The sequence below is a fragment of the Meles meles genome, chromosome 4, assembly GCF_922984935.1.
Source record: "Meles meles chromosome 4, mMelMel3.1 paternal haplotype, whole genome shotgun sequence".
NCBI lineage: Eukaryota > Metazoa > Chordata > Mammalia > Carnivora > Mustelidae > Meles > Meles meles.
Genome location: NC_060069.1, coordinates 27,449,044 through 27,462,672, shown reverse-complemented (window position 1 = coordinate 27,462,672; position 13,629 = coordinate 27,449,044). Strand labels below are relative to the sequence as shown.

Here is a 13,629-nt window from a genome sequence, read left to right as displayed (position 1 = left end):
CGTGTTGGCCATTTTACGCGCATTGACTCATTCAGTCCTCCCATCAACCCTGTGGGAGAGCCTCTATCGTTATCCATGGTATAGGGAGAAGAAAACCGAGGCCCAGAGAGGTGTTGCCCAAGGTCGTACAGCTGCTGAGTCGAGAGCTGGGATTTGAGTCCAAGCAGCCTGGCTCCAGAGCGCCAGCTTTTAGCCTCTAAAGATGGTCCAAAATATTTAGAACATAAGGAGGGGGACAAGGCTAAGTCTTTACTGGGTAACTCAAACTTTCAAAAGTCTACAAGCATCTGGACAAAACTGGAAAAAGCCGGCAAGTACAACAGTCACGCGAATTTACATGAACTAGGGGAAAAAAATATGTCTAGAGTAAAATAAATCAAAGGTTTTGGCATGCGTTAAGCGCCAGGGCCTGGCACGTGGTAAGTGTTATATAAATGCTTGTTCATCAAATAACAAATTAAAATCAGGCTGGTGGGGGGAGAATATTCAACAACAGCCCTGCAAGTATGCTCTGCTGGGCCTGAGGGCCTTTTTAGGGTTCTGTGTCTCTCACGTGGGGTGGTGTGACCTTTCTGGGGGTATTTCAAACCCTCCGTTCAGGGCCTTTGGCAGAAATTCACTCACCTTGCTTTGCAGCACGAGAATCTGTTGAGCCCGGCCCCTCCAGGTCCCCGGGGAGGACAGGAGCTGCTGGACATTCACATCTTCGCCCACCTCGCTGATCAAAACCTGAAAAGGGTGGGGCCTTTACTGAGGCCAGGAGGGCGGGCCCCCACCAGAGCCCTAAAAGGGGTGCATCCTCAGAAGCAGCGCTGGGGGCGTGGGGCTCCCAGAGGGCCTGGCCCTCCATCTGCACCCCTGCCTCCTGCTTCAAAGGCCAGCAGACCATGCTCTCGGAGGAGGTCCCTGGGAAAGTAGCCATCCCCTTGTCCCCTGCATATCTGGGTGATGCTTCCAGCAGGCAAGGAACTGCCAACAGTGCCCAGATGGGGTCCTCTGGTCTTGACATATTCTGGGATGAGTGAACCACAAAGTTGACCAAAATCTGCTTCCTCAAATTGTTCACCTGCCACTTAGAACCGAGATCCTTCTGGATGGCTGCAGGAAGTATGCTACCACAGTGCCTCGCCCTCTGTGAAAAGCCTCTGACTAGCGGCCATGCCTGAGTGCAGCAAGGAGAACCCCTAAACGTCAACTGAGGATGTTTGATTCCAGAAAGTTTCAACATTGCGGCTGTTGGAGGGTGGGGCACAGGCCCTACCTCAAAGCTTTGAGGTCGAAACAAAACCCTCCAGTGGGTGCCCTGGGTCCCTGAAGCCTGTCACGGGAACAAATCTAGCGTCCTGAGTCTCTGGCGCTTGTTTCCACAATAGAACACTGTTTTGGAAATCTTGGCTAGTCTGAGTGGTTCCAGCAGGGAAGACAAATGCCAGAGAATTCACTATGTAAATAAAAATAAATAATGAACCAGCTGGGACTGTGTCCCAAGTCTGAGCATTTTCCTTTGAAAGGGGCCTTTAATACACAAACAACCTATTCATTTTCTAATATTACAGAGAGCAGAGGGCAGGAGGCAAGTCTGGGCAGGCTTCCAAGTCCAAGGTGGCTTATGAAGGAGAGACCCAGGATCCACTAGGGTGCACGTAGCTCGAGGGAAATCTACAGGACTCTCCCTGGGTAGAGGGCACTGTCCTCCTCTGTCCAGGCTGGGGAGGGCACCACAAGAGCCCCTCAGGCAGCCAGCAACCCCACTCACTAATGGTGTGTAGGAAGGGCTGACAGAAGGAAGTTACTGGATCTGGAGCCTGGCCCAGAGCATGATACTCACAGGGCCCAGCACTTGGTGCTCCTGAATGGAACCCATTGTCCTGGCCGTGCTCTTCCCAATCCCAGCCCCACAAGAACACCTGAGCCCTGGCTCTGGAATACCTTCTGGGCCATCCGGAGCTCCTGTTTCACGGACTGGATCTGGTTGCGGAGGTCGCTCATCTTCAGGTTTGTGGCCGCCAGCCTGTCCTGCAAGGCCTTCACCTCTGGGGTCTCTGGCTAGTTGGGCAGGACAGAGGAGAGAGTGGTCACTTATTGCTGAGATCATCACAACAATCCTGGTTCCATTCACCCAGGGCTGTGCCAGGCACCGGGCTAGGGGCTCCAGATGCTGCAAGTCATTGAATCGTCAGGAAGGTCTGTGAGGTGGGTTCGGTCATCAGCCCCTTCCAGATGTGCAAAGCAGAGGCTAGAGGAGGGAGGAGTCCTCTTGGCTGGGGTGGGGGTGGGGAACCTGGCTGGGACAGGTGGAGCAGGGACGTGTATCGTGGCAGCCCACCTCTGGAGGCTGAGACCTTTCCTCAGAGCCTTGCACAACCGGGGACGCGGGTGGTAGCCACCAAGGGGGAGTCCTTGGAGGAGGCCTGCAAGCTCCACCCCTTCCAGACCCTTCCTAGGCGAGGGGTCTCTCTGCTATGCTCGGGAGACTGGAACCACGGCTAAACCATCTCCACTCGGAATAAAGAGGAGACTAGTTCCATCACAGAAGGCAACCCTCAACGACCACCCTAACTTGGGGTCTCCTTCTCCTGAAACCATCAGCTTGGGCCTTGAGCTCCCCTTCCTGGCAAGGAGCTCCCGCAGCAGAAATAAGGATTCAGTTTTGTTGCCAAAAGCTCTGTTTCTGTGGCTTGAAGAACTGCAGCAACCATGAAAACTCTGCCTGCTGGAACTCTTAGCCATGTCTTTTTTTTTTTTTTTTAATTATGTTTGATTCAAACTACTTGGATGTAAATTTTCCTCAAATATGCCACCCATGTCTCCATCTTCAATAGAAGTTTCTGAGGCTCTCAGAAGGTTGGTATTAAAGGGATTCCACAGTTAGCCCATTGGAACCCCTTCCATAAGTGATAAAAATAAGGCCCAGAGAGGGGGAGTAACTTGCCCTAGGGCACACAGCCAGTGTGTGACATGAGTCAGGTTAGAAGGAGCCCGGTCCTTCCCCTGCCCTAGCTGATTGTCTCACTTGAAGCTGTTTCTGGCACCCAGGCATCATGGGTGGGTGGAGCAGCCCATCAGGACCATCTGCTCCTGCCCCGACAGACCAGGTTGGCTGAACTTCTGGGAAGCCAGGTAGGTGTTGCATTGGCTTTCCGAGCTTTCCTCACTAGGCACATGCAGAATCTTCCCGGGGGCCCTGGTGCAGAAGGCAGATCTGCAGAGATTAGGTCTGGGAAGTTCCTTGGTCCGCAGAGGTTGTGGATAGCCCAGGTGAAAATCACGGGGAAAGGAAACGGGAACCAGACGCATAGTCCAAGAAGTTTGACCTCATCTGGTTTCCTCATTTATGGAATGGGTACGAGAATCCTTGTCTGTCCTGTTTCTTCACAGCATCACCACAAGGCTCAACAGCATACCCAGTGTGAACAGAGTATAAACTGGGAACTTACATAAAACACAAATGTATCTTTTAAAAATAAGGTGTGTGTGTGTGTGTTCTCCCCCACCCTGCCCCCGCATCGGACTGCTGCTTGCCATTCCTGCTCCCTGCTGTTGGATGCCTGTCCCCCTGCCGCCCGCCTAACGGGCCTTTGGTACCACTAGGCCCGCTGGCCCCGACAGGCCATGGTGCAGGAGCTGTGTTTGTGAGCATCCCACGTGACGACCGTGATCCCCTCAAAGCACAGGGAGAGCACGCACTGCGGACAGATCTAGAACGCAGGCCATGGCTCCCCTCTCTGAGCCTGGTCTCGTCATCTGTAAAACAGGGGTATATTAACCCCAGGGCCCAGGAGGCCTGCGAGTGTTGAGACAAGAGGCAGAGGAAGTCTGCTGTCTAGGACAGATTCTGCCAGAGGGCAATGCTGGGGGGCCTGGCCTGGCCTGGGGTAGCTGGCAAAGGGGCTAGCCAGTGTCCTAGGGAGGGCTGGGCCCACGTGCGTGGCAGCCTTCTCCCCTCTGCTCTGCCAAGCCCCGTCCTCTCCTCCTGGACAGCTGGGCCAAGCCCACATCACTGCCATCTCAGAGCTGCCTCTGCCCAGAGCGAAATTCCACAGGCTTTGTGGGGGACCTGAGTGGGGGCCTAACCCTCCCCTTCCCTGGGCTATTTTCTGTGAGGGAGTAACTGCGACGCAGTGCGGGGGGGAACAGATGATGCCAGTGCTCTCGCAGCTCAGCCTCGGGGAGCCCCGCGCCCACCACACCATGTGGAGACAGACCATTCGGCTCCACTCTGGAACACGCTTTGGCCCCCGCACAGACCTCTGAAGTGTGGTTCAGGCTTGGGTTACCCTGAACGAGGTAGTGAGGGGGCACGCTGCTTTGCTTCTCTCTCTGACCAGAAGGTGCCCTGGAAAACACAGGGTACGGCTGAACAGAGGCTTGCTGCCCATCACCCCCTCTTCTGTCAGAAGTCTGCCAGGCTTCCCGCAGCCACTGAGCAAAGCTGAGAGCTCCAGCTCCAGCTGATGGTCTGTCGAGGCCGCCCTCCCTGGGTGACCCCACCCCTTTCCCCTTGTGGGCCCAGGGCTGCAGCAAAACACTGTCCAGCCAACACCCAGCTAGCAAACAGAATAGGGATACTTACTGCTCCCTGGCCCCTCAGCCTTGGCCTGTAGTACTCCTGCTGGAGGGGCCTCCCCCACCAATCCCCTTCTGCAGCAAGGCCCACCCCAGGACCCCCCCGCCCCAGCCCACCTCCTGGCAGCCTCACGGGGAGGGTGTGCTCCCTCTCTGAACTCTGAGGCCCTGGGGCTCTTTCGGAGGCCCTGTCCCTGCCTCCCTTTGGTGTGGCTACTCATCTCCTCTCCTGGGCTCCCCTGTGGACAGAGGCCCAGTCTTGGATTCCCTGTGTTACAGGGCTCAGAAGATCCTACACGCCCAACAAGTGACTGAACGAGCATCCTCCCATCAATGGCGGCCTCATCAGGGACATGGCAACACTCAATGTTCTGGATAAACTGGGAGCCGCTTAGCAATGTTCCCTGGAACCACGAAAAGCCCTACAGAACAGCCCCCGCCAAGGGTCGAGCCCCTCTCTCTCCTCCCCAGCAATGAGACAGAGTTACCCAAGACTAGCCTTCATCCCCCTAGATTCCACCCCACGGGAACTCTGGGGGCCTATCACTATAGACTGAAGGCTGAATTCTCCCCAAGAGAGGCAAGCGGTGGCTTGACCCTGAGTTGTAGGCAAAGGGTGGTGGAGCTGGAAAAGGAGCACTAACAGGGAGTCCTAAGGTTTGGCTCCTTGTATCTCCAAGAACGCCACTGGGGAGGCCTCCTGGGTTGTTCTAAAGACTCTGAGGTTCCTTCTTATCTGGCATGGGCTCCACGCCCCTCCCTGGAGCCCACAGAGTCACACTGCCTTCCTTTCATGGAGCCACTCCCATTGCCTGGGTTCCAGGCCCTACTCACTGGCTGAGTAGAACGGAATCTGGGGAACAAGCCACCATTCCCAACAGTCACCCCAACTTTGTAGATTTAGAGCTCCAAAAGGGAAGACTTCTCACAATAGGAAATGTCCCCTCACCCCCAACAGGGCTCTATTGGGCAGTAGTGCGCTCCCTGTCCTGGGGTAAGTAAGCGGCTGGATGTCTCCCCAGTGAGGATGCTACAAAGAATACAGCCGGGCTGAGAATGGGAGGCCAGTTGGACCAGGACTTCCCTGATGGTCTTGAAATTCTAGGTTTCCAGGGTCCTCAGGCTTTCCTGTTCTCCATCTCTGGGGACTGAATCAGTTAGACCTTCACTAGCCTCCACTGTGGACATTCCTGTCCTCAGGCCATAGACTTGGTTACTGTTCCCTGATGGCCATGCTGAGGATACTTTTCACTGGTGGGCATTGGCTCAGCAGTGGGGTGGACCCCGGACAGAGGCGCCTACACTCCCACAGAGGATAGGAGGCCCAGGCCCATGGCTGCCTCATGGAATCCCCAGCACAGAAGAGAATTCATACCAAGGCTCTGTCTCCCATCTGAGCCCTCGATGCCTTGGTTCCCGCGTCTGTGGCCGCTGTGGCTGGTAGTTTGGTCAGGGCCGCCTGCAGCTGCAAAGCAAAACTTGCATTTAATATTGGATTCTGTTTGGCAACTATGAGGCCTGAGTGCGGTGCTCCATGTCACCGCCGGGTGTGTGGTTACTGGATCTCACTGGTTCACCTTTCAGCTCACTTTAGGACCATTCATGGAAGAACTTGCCCCTACAAACAGCTCTGCAATGGGAGAGGGTTTAATGGATTGTCTGGCCCACTCCCCAGTCACACACTAGGATTCACTAACAGCTTCACACTTAATACTGTAGCCGTGGTCCGTATCCTGGAGCTCCGTCCACAATCTGGGAGGCACAGTGTAAAGGAATAATGGACTTCGTGTGGTAGACAGGAAGACAGTGTCAGAGATGCTAAGAAACCTGCTCCACCGGCTCAGGGCCTGGAGCCAAGCCCAGAGCTTCATACAGTCCCTTTAAAGCTTTGCCGGTTGTTCACCCAAAGACCAGACCACGTCTGACAAGGCCGAGGGTGGCCTGCCCTCCCACCTCTCTAACCTCATCTTCCTCTACTCTTGGCCACCTGGGTTTCCTCTCAGACCTTCGTCCCCACTCAGGGCCTTGGCGCCTGCTGAGCCCTCTGCATGGGGGCTGGAGGGGGCCTCCCACACCTTTGACGGTGTGGCCCCTTCCCACCCTCCAGGGACCCACTGTGTATCCCCTCCTCTAAGGGGCCCTTGGCGCTGGGTCTGCCTCTGAGGAGGGCAAAACCCATGCTTATTCTGCTCCCCCCACAGGGCCTGGCACAGAGCTTGAGGTAGTTCTCAGACCATTTGTTAAAGAATAAAGAAGTTCTAATTCAGTGGCAGCATATAACAACTGAGGGGGACCGTGGAGGGTCACAGAATTGGGGTCGCAATGAGGCACCACTGCGTGCTGTGTGACTCAAGAAAGTCCCCTAATATAATATAGCCATATTATGATTAAATTAATTACTATTCATATAAGCCATATAAGGGAGATACATAGGTTTTCTCTAGCACGTGGATTCCATCCCAGCTCCAAAGGTACCGTGAGCTGCTTGGGCTGTGTCCTTGCAAGACTGGACGGGGGGGTCTGTGACTAGCAGTGGGAGGGGAGGGGGCAGCAGAAAGAGGAAGACGGGCAAAAGTGAGACCAGCTGCTGGAGTGCTGCCGGGTCTAGCGCCACACTAGCAAGGATCCCTGTTAATTTAGGTACAAATGTTTACCTAGCGCTTGCTACCTGCCAGGCACAGGTTGAAATGTTTTACACGGTTACATCTTCTAATGGTCAGAAAAACCTTACAGTTAGTACTGTTACTACTGCTATGTGTCAGATGGAGGAAACTGAGGCACGGTGCATTTATAACCTACTGGAAGTCACAAAGCAGGTTAGTGATGAAACTGAGAATCACACCCAGGTGGTCAGGCTCGGGTTCCGAGTCCTAACCACCCTGATGGCTGCCTCCCTGTGCCCTGTGTTCCCCCTTGCTTCTAGACACACTCCCCCCACCCCCTCAGGACATGACAAAGACTGAGGAACTCAGGCTCCCTCTCTGGAGGAGTAGACCAGGGTGTTGGGAGTCCCCTCTGGAGGCAAGAAAATGACCAAGGCCCCTCACTTCCCGCTCCAGCTCCCGGACACGATTGCCCAGCTGCTTCACTCTGGTTTTTGCACCCTCTGACTCTGCTGTCAGCACCCTGTTCTTTTTGGACAGCTCCACAATCTTGGTGGCAATCGCATCCCCGGCCACTCCGGCTGTCCCTACAATAAAGGAAAACAGAGAGATCAGTGAAACACACAGGCCTACACATCAAACTCATGGCACACTACCAGTGGTCCCGGGGTTTTAAAAGCTAAAACACTCATGGAAGGGCAGAGGCTCAGGCGAGTGACCACGTACCTGGGAACCCTGAAACCCAACTCCAATGAGTAGAAATGTAGCTGCTCAGAAAAGTATACATTTTACTTCTATGGGATGTAAGTTTATTGCCCCAATTCTTCATGTCCTCCTCAATGACAGGGTTACATATCCACACCCTAGGCTCTATGACTCTGCCGTGCCCTCCAGCCAATAGGGTGTACCCCCTCGACCCTTCTATGCCTGCCTGACTTTGGTTCAGCCAATGACTTGTTTGGCCAATGGGTTGTTAGCAGATAAGGCACAGGTAGAGGCTTGAACAGGACTTGGGCAGTTAATTCCCCCTCTTTTTGCTTGTACTGTGTCCACAAGAACACAGCCAGACCAGCTGACTGGTCCCAGGAAGAGGAAGAGACACGTGGAACAAAGCTGAACCACCCTAGCCAGGCCTGGCTTAGATCTGCTGAGCCCCAATTAACCCCAGATGTTTGAGCTCAATCCATGTTTCTTGCTGAATGCTGCTGACGTTACATGCTGGTTTCTTGCACACAGTTTTGTGGTGACACCTAACCAGTACAAAAGCACGCATCCACTTGTAAATATTTTTTGGGTTTCATCAAGTATTGGGCACTCTCTGTACTAGGGATTTAATGGTGAATAAAAAAGACTTATGGAGTTTACATTCTAGCTGGGGAGAAAGATAATAAAAAAACAAATAAATATATATACCAATGTCCAGGAGGACCATGAGCTATGAAATAAAGGGAAGCTGGGCAAGACGGTGAGAGGGATGGGTGACGCTATTTTAGATGGAGTGGTCAGGAAAGGCATGTCTGAGGAGATCCATGTGAACAGAGACCTGGATGAATAATGAAGCGAGGGGTCAAGCCATCAAGAAGAGTGTTCTCAACTAGGAAAAGTATTCTAAGTAGAGGACACAGCGAGTGCAAAGGTCCAGAGGCAGGAATATGTTTGGAGTATCTGAGGACCATCACGCAGCGCAGAGTAGCTGGAACACAGTGGGCAAAGGCAGGAGGCTGGGGAAGAGGTAGCTGGAAGGATGGGAATGTGGGAAGTTGAAAGATGTGGTGCTGTGCCGATGGCAGGCAACGGGAGCTTGCCCAGCTTGGCTATTAACTGACTGGACAGCCTGAAAGCCCCCAGCCCAGCTGTGTAACGGCAGTTCTGGTCAGATGGTCTGCAAGTTCTCTGAACACTTCTGCGCTCTAGCAATGGGGACCTGGCAGTGGCATCTTTCTCGGCCTGCTTTTTAATATGACTGTCACAAGCCTCAGAACAGCCTGAGAGTGACAACTGGTGGAAGGTAAACAAGCATGCTGGATGGCTTTCAAGGCGACTCAGCCCAGGCTTGCTGCCACTGGCCTGGGCGCGGCACCGAGTAGGGCGACTAGGAGCAGCTGCCCTTGGCCATCTCCCATCTGCTGAAGAGGCCGGGGACGCTTCAAGAGAAAGGGTTTGGAACATGGGGATGGCAGCCAGACCTAGAAGTACACGTGTCCCAGCAGTGAGTTTTCTGGGTTATGTTTTCCTTCCAGGACTCAAAAATCCCGGAACTAGAGGTCATGAAGAGGTCCAACCGAGGCCCTCTCTAGTCTGTTTTTTTTTTTTAAGATTTTTACTTTTTTCAGAGAAAAAGAGAGTGTACAAGCTGGGGAGACAGGCAGAGGGAGAGGGAGAAGCAGACTCCCTGCTGAGCAGGGAGCCGGATGTGGGGACTTGATCCCAGGACCCTGAGATCAGGACCTGGGCCAAAGGCAGATGCTAAACTGACTGAGCCATGCAGGTGCTCCTACTAGGCCCTTTCTAGTCTAAAGGGCAGGAAGGGGGACTCAGAGAAAATAAGAAAAATCTTCCTTTTTTTTTTTTCCGGCTTTCCTAAACCCCACTCTTGAAGCTTCAACAGCATGGTAAGGGGGCAGCAATGAATGGACAAGCACAAAAATGCAAATATATGGGTAAATATAATAGGCTATTTGTGTCTCCTTAGGCTCTTTATGTGTAATGGTTGAGAGCAAATATTATAACACGGTTTGTTGGGGTTTTCAATATATAGAGATACAATATGGATAAAGCTGCATTCTACAGGGGAGGGCAAAGGGATCGATAGCGTGGTCATTTCTTCATTCTGCTTGAAGTGGCAAAACACTAATTCTAAGTAGACTGTGAAAAGGTACATATCTTGTGATCACCTGAGCAATCACTAAAAACTCATACAAAGAAATAGGGTTTTTTAAAAAACAGAATTAAAGCAATCACCAAAGATCCAGCTAAAAGAAAACCAGTACGTCAGCTGTGAACAGTCCATCCCTTGTGGCCTGGTCTAAAAACATGCGCCAGGCCCATCAGACTTTTCTCTTCCAGACTTGACGTAGGAAATCAGAAATGGGAAATGCACAGCAAGGACTGGATTCAAGCGGTCTTGAGGAAGAGTTAGGGCTGGGAATCAGAGGAGGCCATGAGCAAGTGGGCAGAGATGACAAAGAGAGAGCATGGGACAGGCTGGGCAAGAGGGAGGAGCCCCCAGATCCCCAGTCTCTCAGGGTGAGGAAGCATCTTGTTCTTCCCCCCTACAGCTTATGGGCTTCTCTAGAGCCCTGTCCAAGGGCAAGTTGCCCCTTCACATCTGAGCTCGAGCCAGGCTGGGTGTGTTTCTATGTCTCACAACTCCTTCTCCTCAGTGTGGTTTCTGTTTTAGACAGAAGAGGCCCAAAGAATGGAAGGAGACACAATAGGCTACCCAGGGCCTTTAGGATACCAAATTCCCTTTGCTTTTTCATTCAGTACTCGTCCTTTGCGTGCACCCACCCTTAAAGAGACTGGCTCTTAAAGGCAGGGAGGGACGCCCTGGCAGATGGCAGCATAGGCTGGCTGTTATCTGTGATTGGTTACACCAACTTTCTGGTTTAGTCAGCTACCTGGGAATTTCTCAATGGGTATAAATGGAATAGAGGACAGTCAGGGCCAAGGTCCCCACTAGATCTGCAGGGCCAAGGTCTAGCTTATAACCACAGGGCCAATATCCAGCCCACACCCACAGAACTAAGGTCTACTCCAGGCCCATAGGCCAACGTCCCTACCAACAGAGCCAAAGTCCAGCCCCACCTGAAGACAAGCCCCACTCTAGACCCTCCAGGGTCCTAGGAAATCCCCTCAGAACAGCTACCTTCCCTGTCCCATCCACTTTTCTGGGGCAGCACATGCTGTGGGGAAAATGCCTACTTCCACTGGGGTTTTTTCACATTCAAATACAATGTCTGAGCCCAACACAGTGCTTTGGTGATTGCTTAAGTCTCCACCAATTCCAGGGGCACCTGGGTGGCTCAGAATGGACCCAGCTAGCCCACTGACACGCAGCAAGCACCTATGGAGAGCATCTGTTGTGAGTCCTCGATGGGGCATCAGCACTGCCCAGAAAGCTGGCTGACTGTCCCCGCCGTTCTCGCACTCCCATCTCCTGGCGCACTGGCCTCTTCCTCCACTCGCTGCTTCATTTCCCGCCCTCATCTGGACAAGCCTGACCTCAGCTGGCCCTTGGCACTCTCTCTAGGGCACCTGCCCTCTGCATCCTGCTGTTTGCCCTGCCCGGGGGTGCTCCACCGTGGCGGCTAAGCCTGCTATGGGGCCTTCTCGGCGGCGGGGCGGGGCGGGGAGTTCAGCCATGCTGCGGCTACCTGTGAAGGCAAATCTGTCCTCTTCTATTTTCTTTTTGAGATGTTTGATTTCAAAGTCCCTTTCCTTCAGCAGCTTGTACAATCGCCCATTTTCATCCACCGTCTCCCTGAGCTGCTCTCGAAGGTGTGCAACCTCATCTTCAAGCATCCTACAAGGGAAAGGCAGAATTACAGGTAGCAATGGGCGGGAATCAGGCCTCTGCCGCGCAGGTGTGCTGTATCCCGCCGGACACTAGGTGGCGGTAAGAATGGGCCTGTAGGATGGGGCGCCTGCGTGGCTCAGTGGAGTTGAAACTCTACTTTCTACTCAGGGTTCTGGGATTGACCCCTGCATCAGGCTCTCTGCTCAGCGGGGAGCCTGCTTCTCCCTCTCCCTCTGCCCCTGCTTGTGTTCCCTCTCTCGCTGTGTCTATCTCTGTCAAATAAATAAATAAAATCTTTAAAAATAAAATAAAATAAAGTAGGCTCCATATCCAGCATGGAGCCCAGTGCAGGGCTTGAACTCATGACCTCATGACCCCAAAAGCAAGACCTGAGCTGAAATCAAAAGTTGGATGTTTAACTGACTGTGCTGCCCAGGGGCCCTTGGTATTATCATCAGTGTTGTTTTTCTACCAGTAGCTCAAGTCTCCACCAATTCCAGCCGCTCTGATTTGGGGAAAGAGCATTGGGAAGTAGGTCTGGAATTAACTTAGAGCTAATAGCCATAGGAACTTTTTCAATTAATGAACAACCTGTATGTTTTTCCCAATTAGCATTTTTTAGCATAACATTTTGAAAATTGAGAAATCATAAAAAGTAGAATCTGAAAACGGAGAAGAGAGATGTTGGGCCAAACCGGAAGCAAAGAGACAACTCAACAACTATTATGGCTTCTTTTTCTTCTTTTCCTTCCTTCCTTCTTTCTTTCTTTCTTTTTTTAATTAGCAGAGAATCTTGTATCAACATAGCCTTCTGTTTCTAATAGCAAGAATAAATCAATATGCATCTGTGATATTGCTGAATTTAGAGCAAAACGAGAAGATTCTGGACTCCTTTCAACCTTTTCACTGCAAAGAACCAAGGAATGAATCAAGAGCTTTTTTATGCAGGTATGTTTATGGATTGTCATGTGTTAGGAGAGGGAAATTGGCATAGGAGAACGATCCCAGATGAGAGTTTGGAGCAATGATCTTTTATGAACCATGACAGTTAGCCAACCATCTCCTCAGAAACCCAAACACGATTTTCATGAGAGACTGAATAAGAAAATTCAAGTGAATAAACTACACCCTGATGAGCTTCCACTTTTCCATTTGACTTTAAATGATTTTTAAATACAGTTCATACCAGATTATATCCACAGGAGCACAGATCTATCAAACATCTGTGGCTCAACTTAGAAACATACATCTAATCAACCTGATCAGTCCAGTGGTCTGTGATCAGTTCACCCCCTCTCTCCCTCTCCCTCCCGTGCTCCCAGGAGAGTTTAAACTTGCATTTACCTCTGCTCAAAGCTGTTTTTCGAGTTTTGCTCCCCAGCTTGGAGAAGGCTAAGGCCATCAGAGATCTCAAAGGACTCTTTTTGGTCATCGACTTTGATTTCGAGGTTCAATTCCTTTTCCTTCTGTTTCTCCATCTGCTTCTGTAACCTTTTGTGCTGCATCTCCTGCAGGGCCTTGAACTGGAGGCGTAAGGTGTCCTGTGTGCCTTCGTCTGCTGCCATCTAGCCCTAGGAGTAGGAAAAGCAGCAAACCCCACCAAGTAACACATTTCATGAGAGTACTCAGCACACCGCTCTGTCTACAGTCTCCAAGTCTGGAGGACCCTGCTCAGCCTTGTGTGTGTCCATATAGAAGCTCAGAAGATCCACCCTCACCTCAAATCCCCTGAAAGCCAAAGCTGAGCTGAGCATCCTCCCCATCCCTGAATGTGCCACCAGACCAGGAATGGCGTCAGAATATGCCCCAGTCCTCAGACTCAACACTGTGCTCCTTCCTGTCTCTAAAAACGGTGGCTGGGGGCACCTGGGTGGCTCAGAGGGTTAAAGCCTCTGCCTTCGGCTCAGGTCATGATCCCGGAGTCCTGGGATTGAGCCCCAC

At 52.2% G+C, this 13,629-nt stretch overlaps 1 protein-coding gene across 8 annotated transcripts in view; it reads right to left on the bottom strand.

Annotated features, from left to right (window-relative positions):
- Window positions 1-13,629, bottom strand: part of LOC123940393 (coiled-coil domain-containing protein 13) — a 66,243-nt gene that overhangs the window by 39,416 nt on the left and 13,198 nt on the right. For all 8 annotated transcript variants that reach the window (XM_046003174.1, XM_046003173.1, XM_046003178.1 and 5 more), the window contains exons 2-7: window positions 13,033-13,259; window positions 11,546-11,694; window positions 7,614-7,756; window positions 5,942-6,031; window positions 1,930-2,046; window positions 625-729 (exon numbers count right to left, since the gene is read on the bottom strand). In XM_046003174.1, the coding sequence (XP_045859130.1) occupies window positions 625-729; window positions 1,930-2,046; window positions 5,942-6,031; window positions 7,614-7,756; window positions 11,546-11,694; window positions 13,033-13,253 (825 nt within the window). In that variant the 5' untranslated portion in view covers window positions 13,254-13,259. The remainder of the gene's footprint in view (window positions 1-624; window positions 730-1,929; window positions 2,047-5,941; window positions 6,032-7,613; window positions 7,757-11,545; window positions 11,695-13,032; window positions 13,260-13,629) is intronic.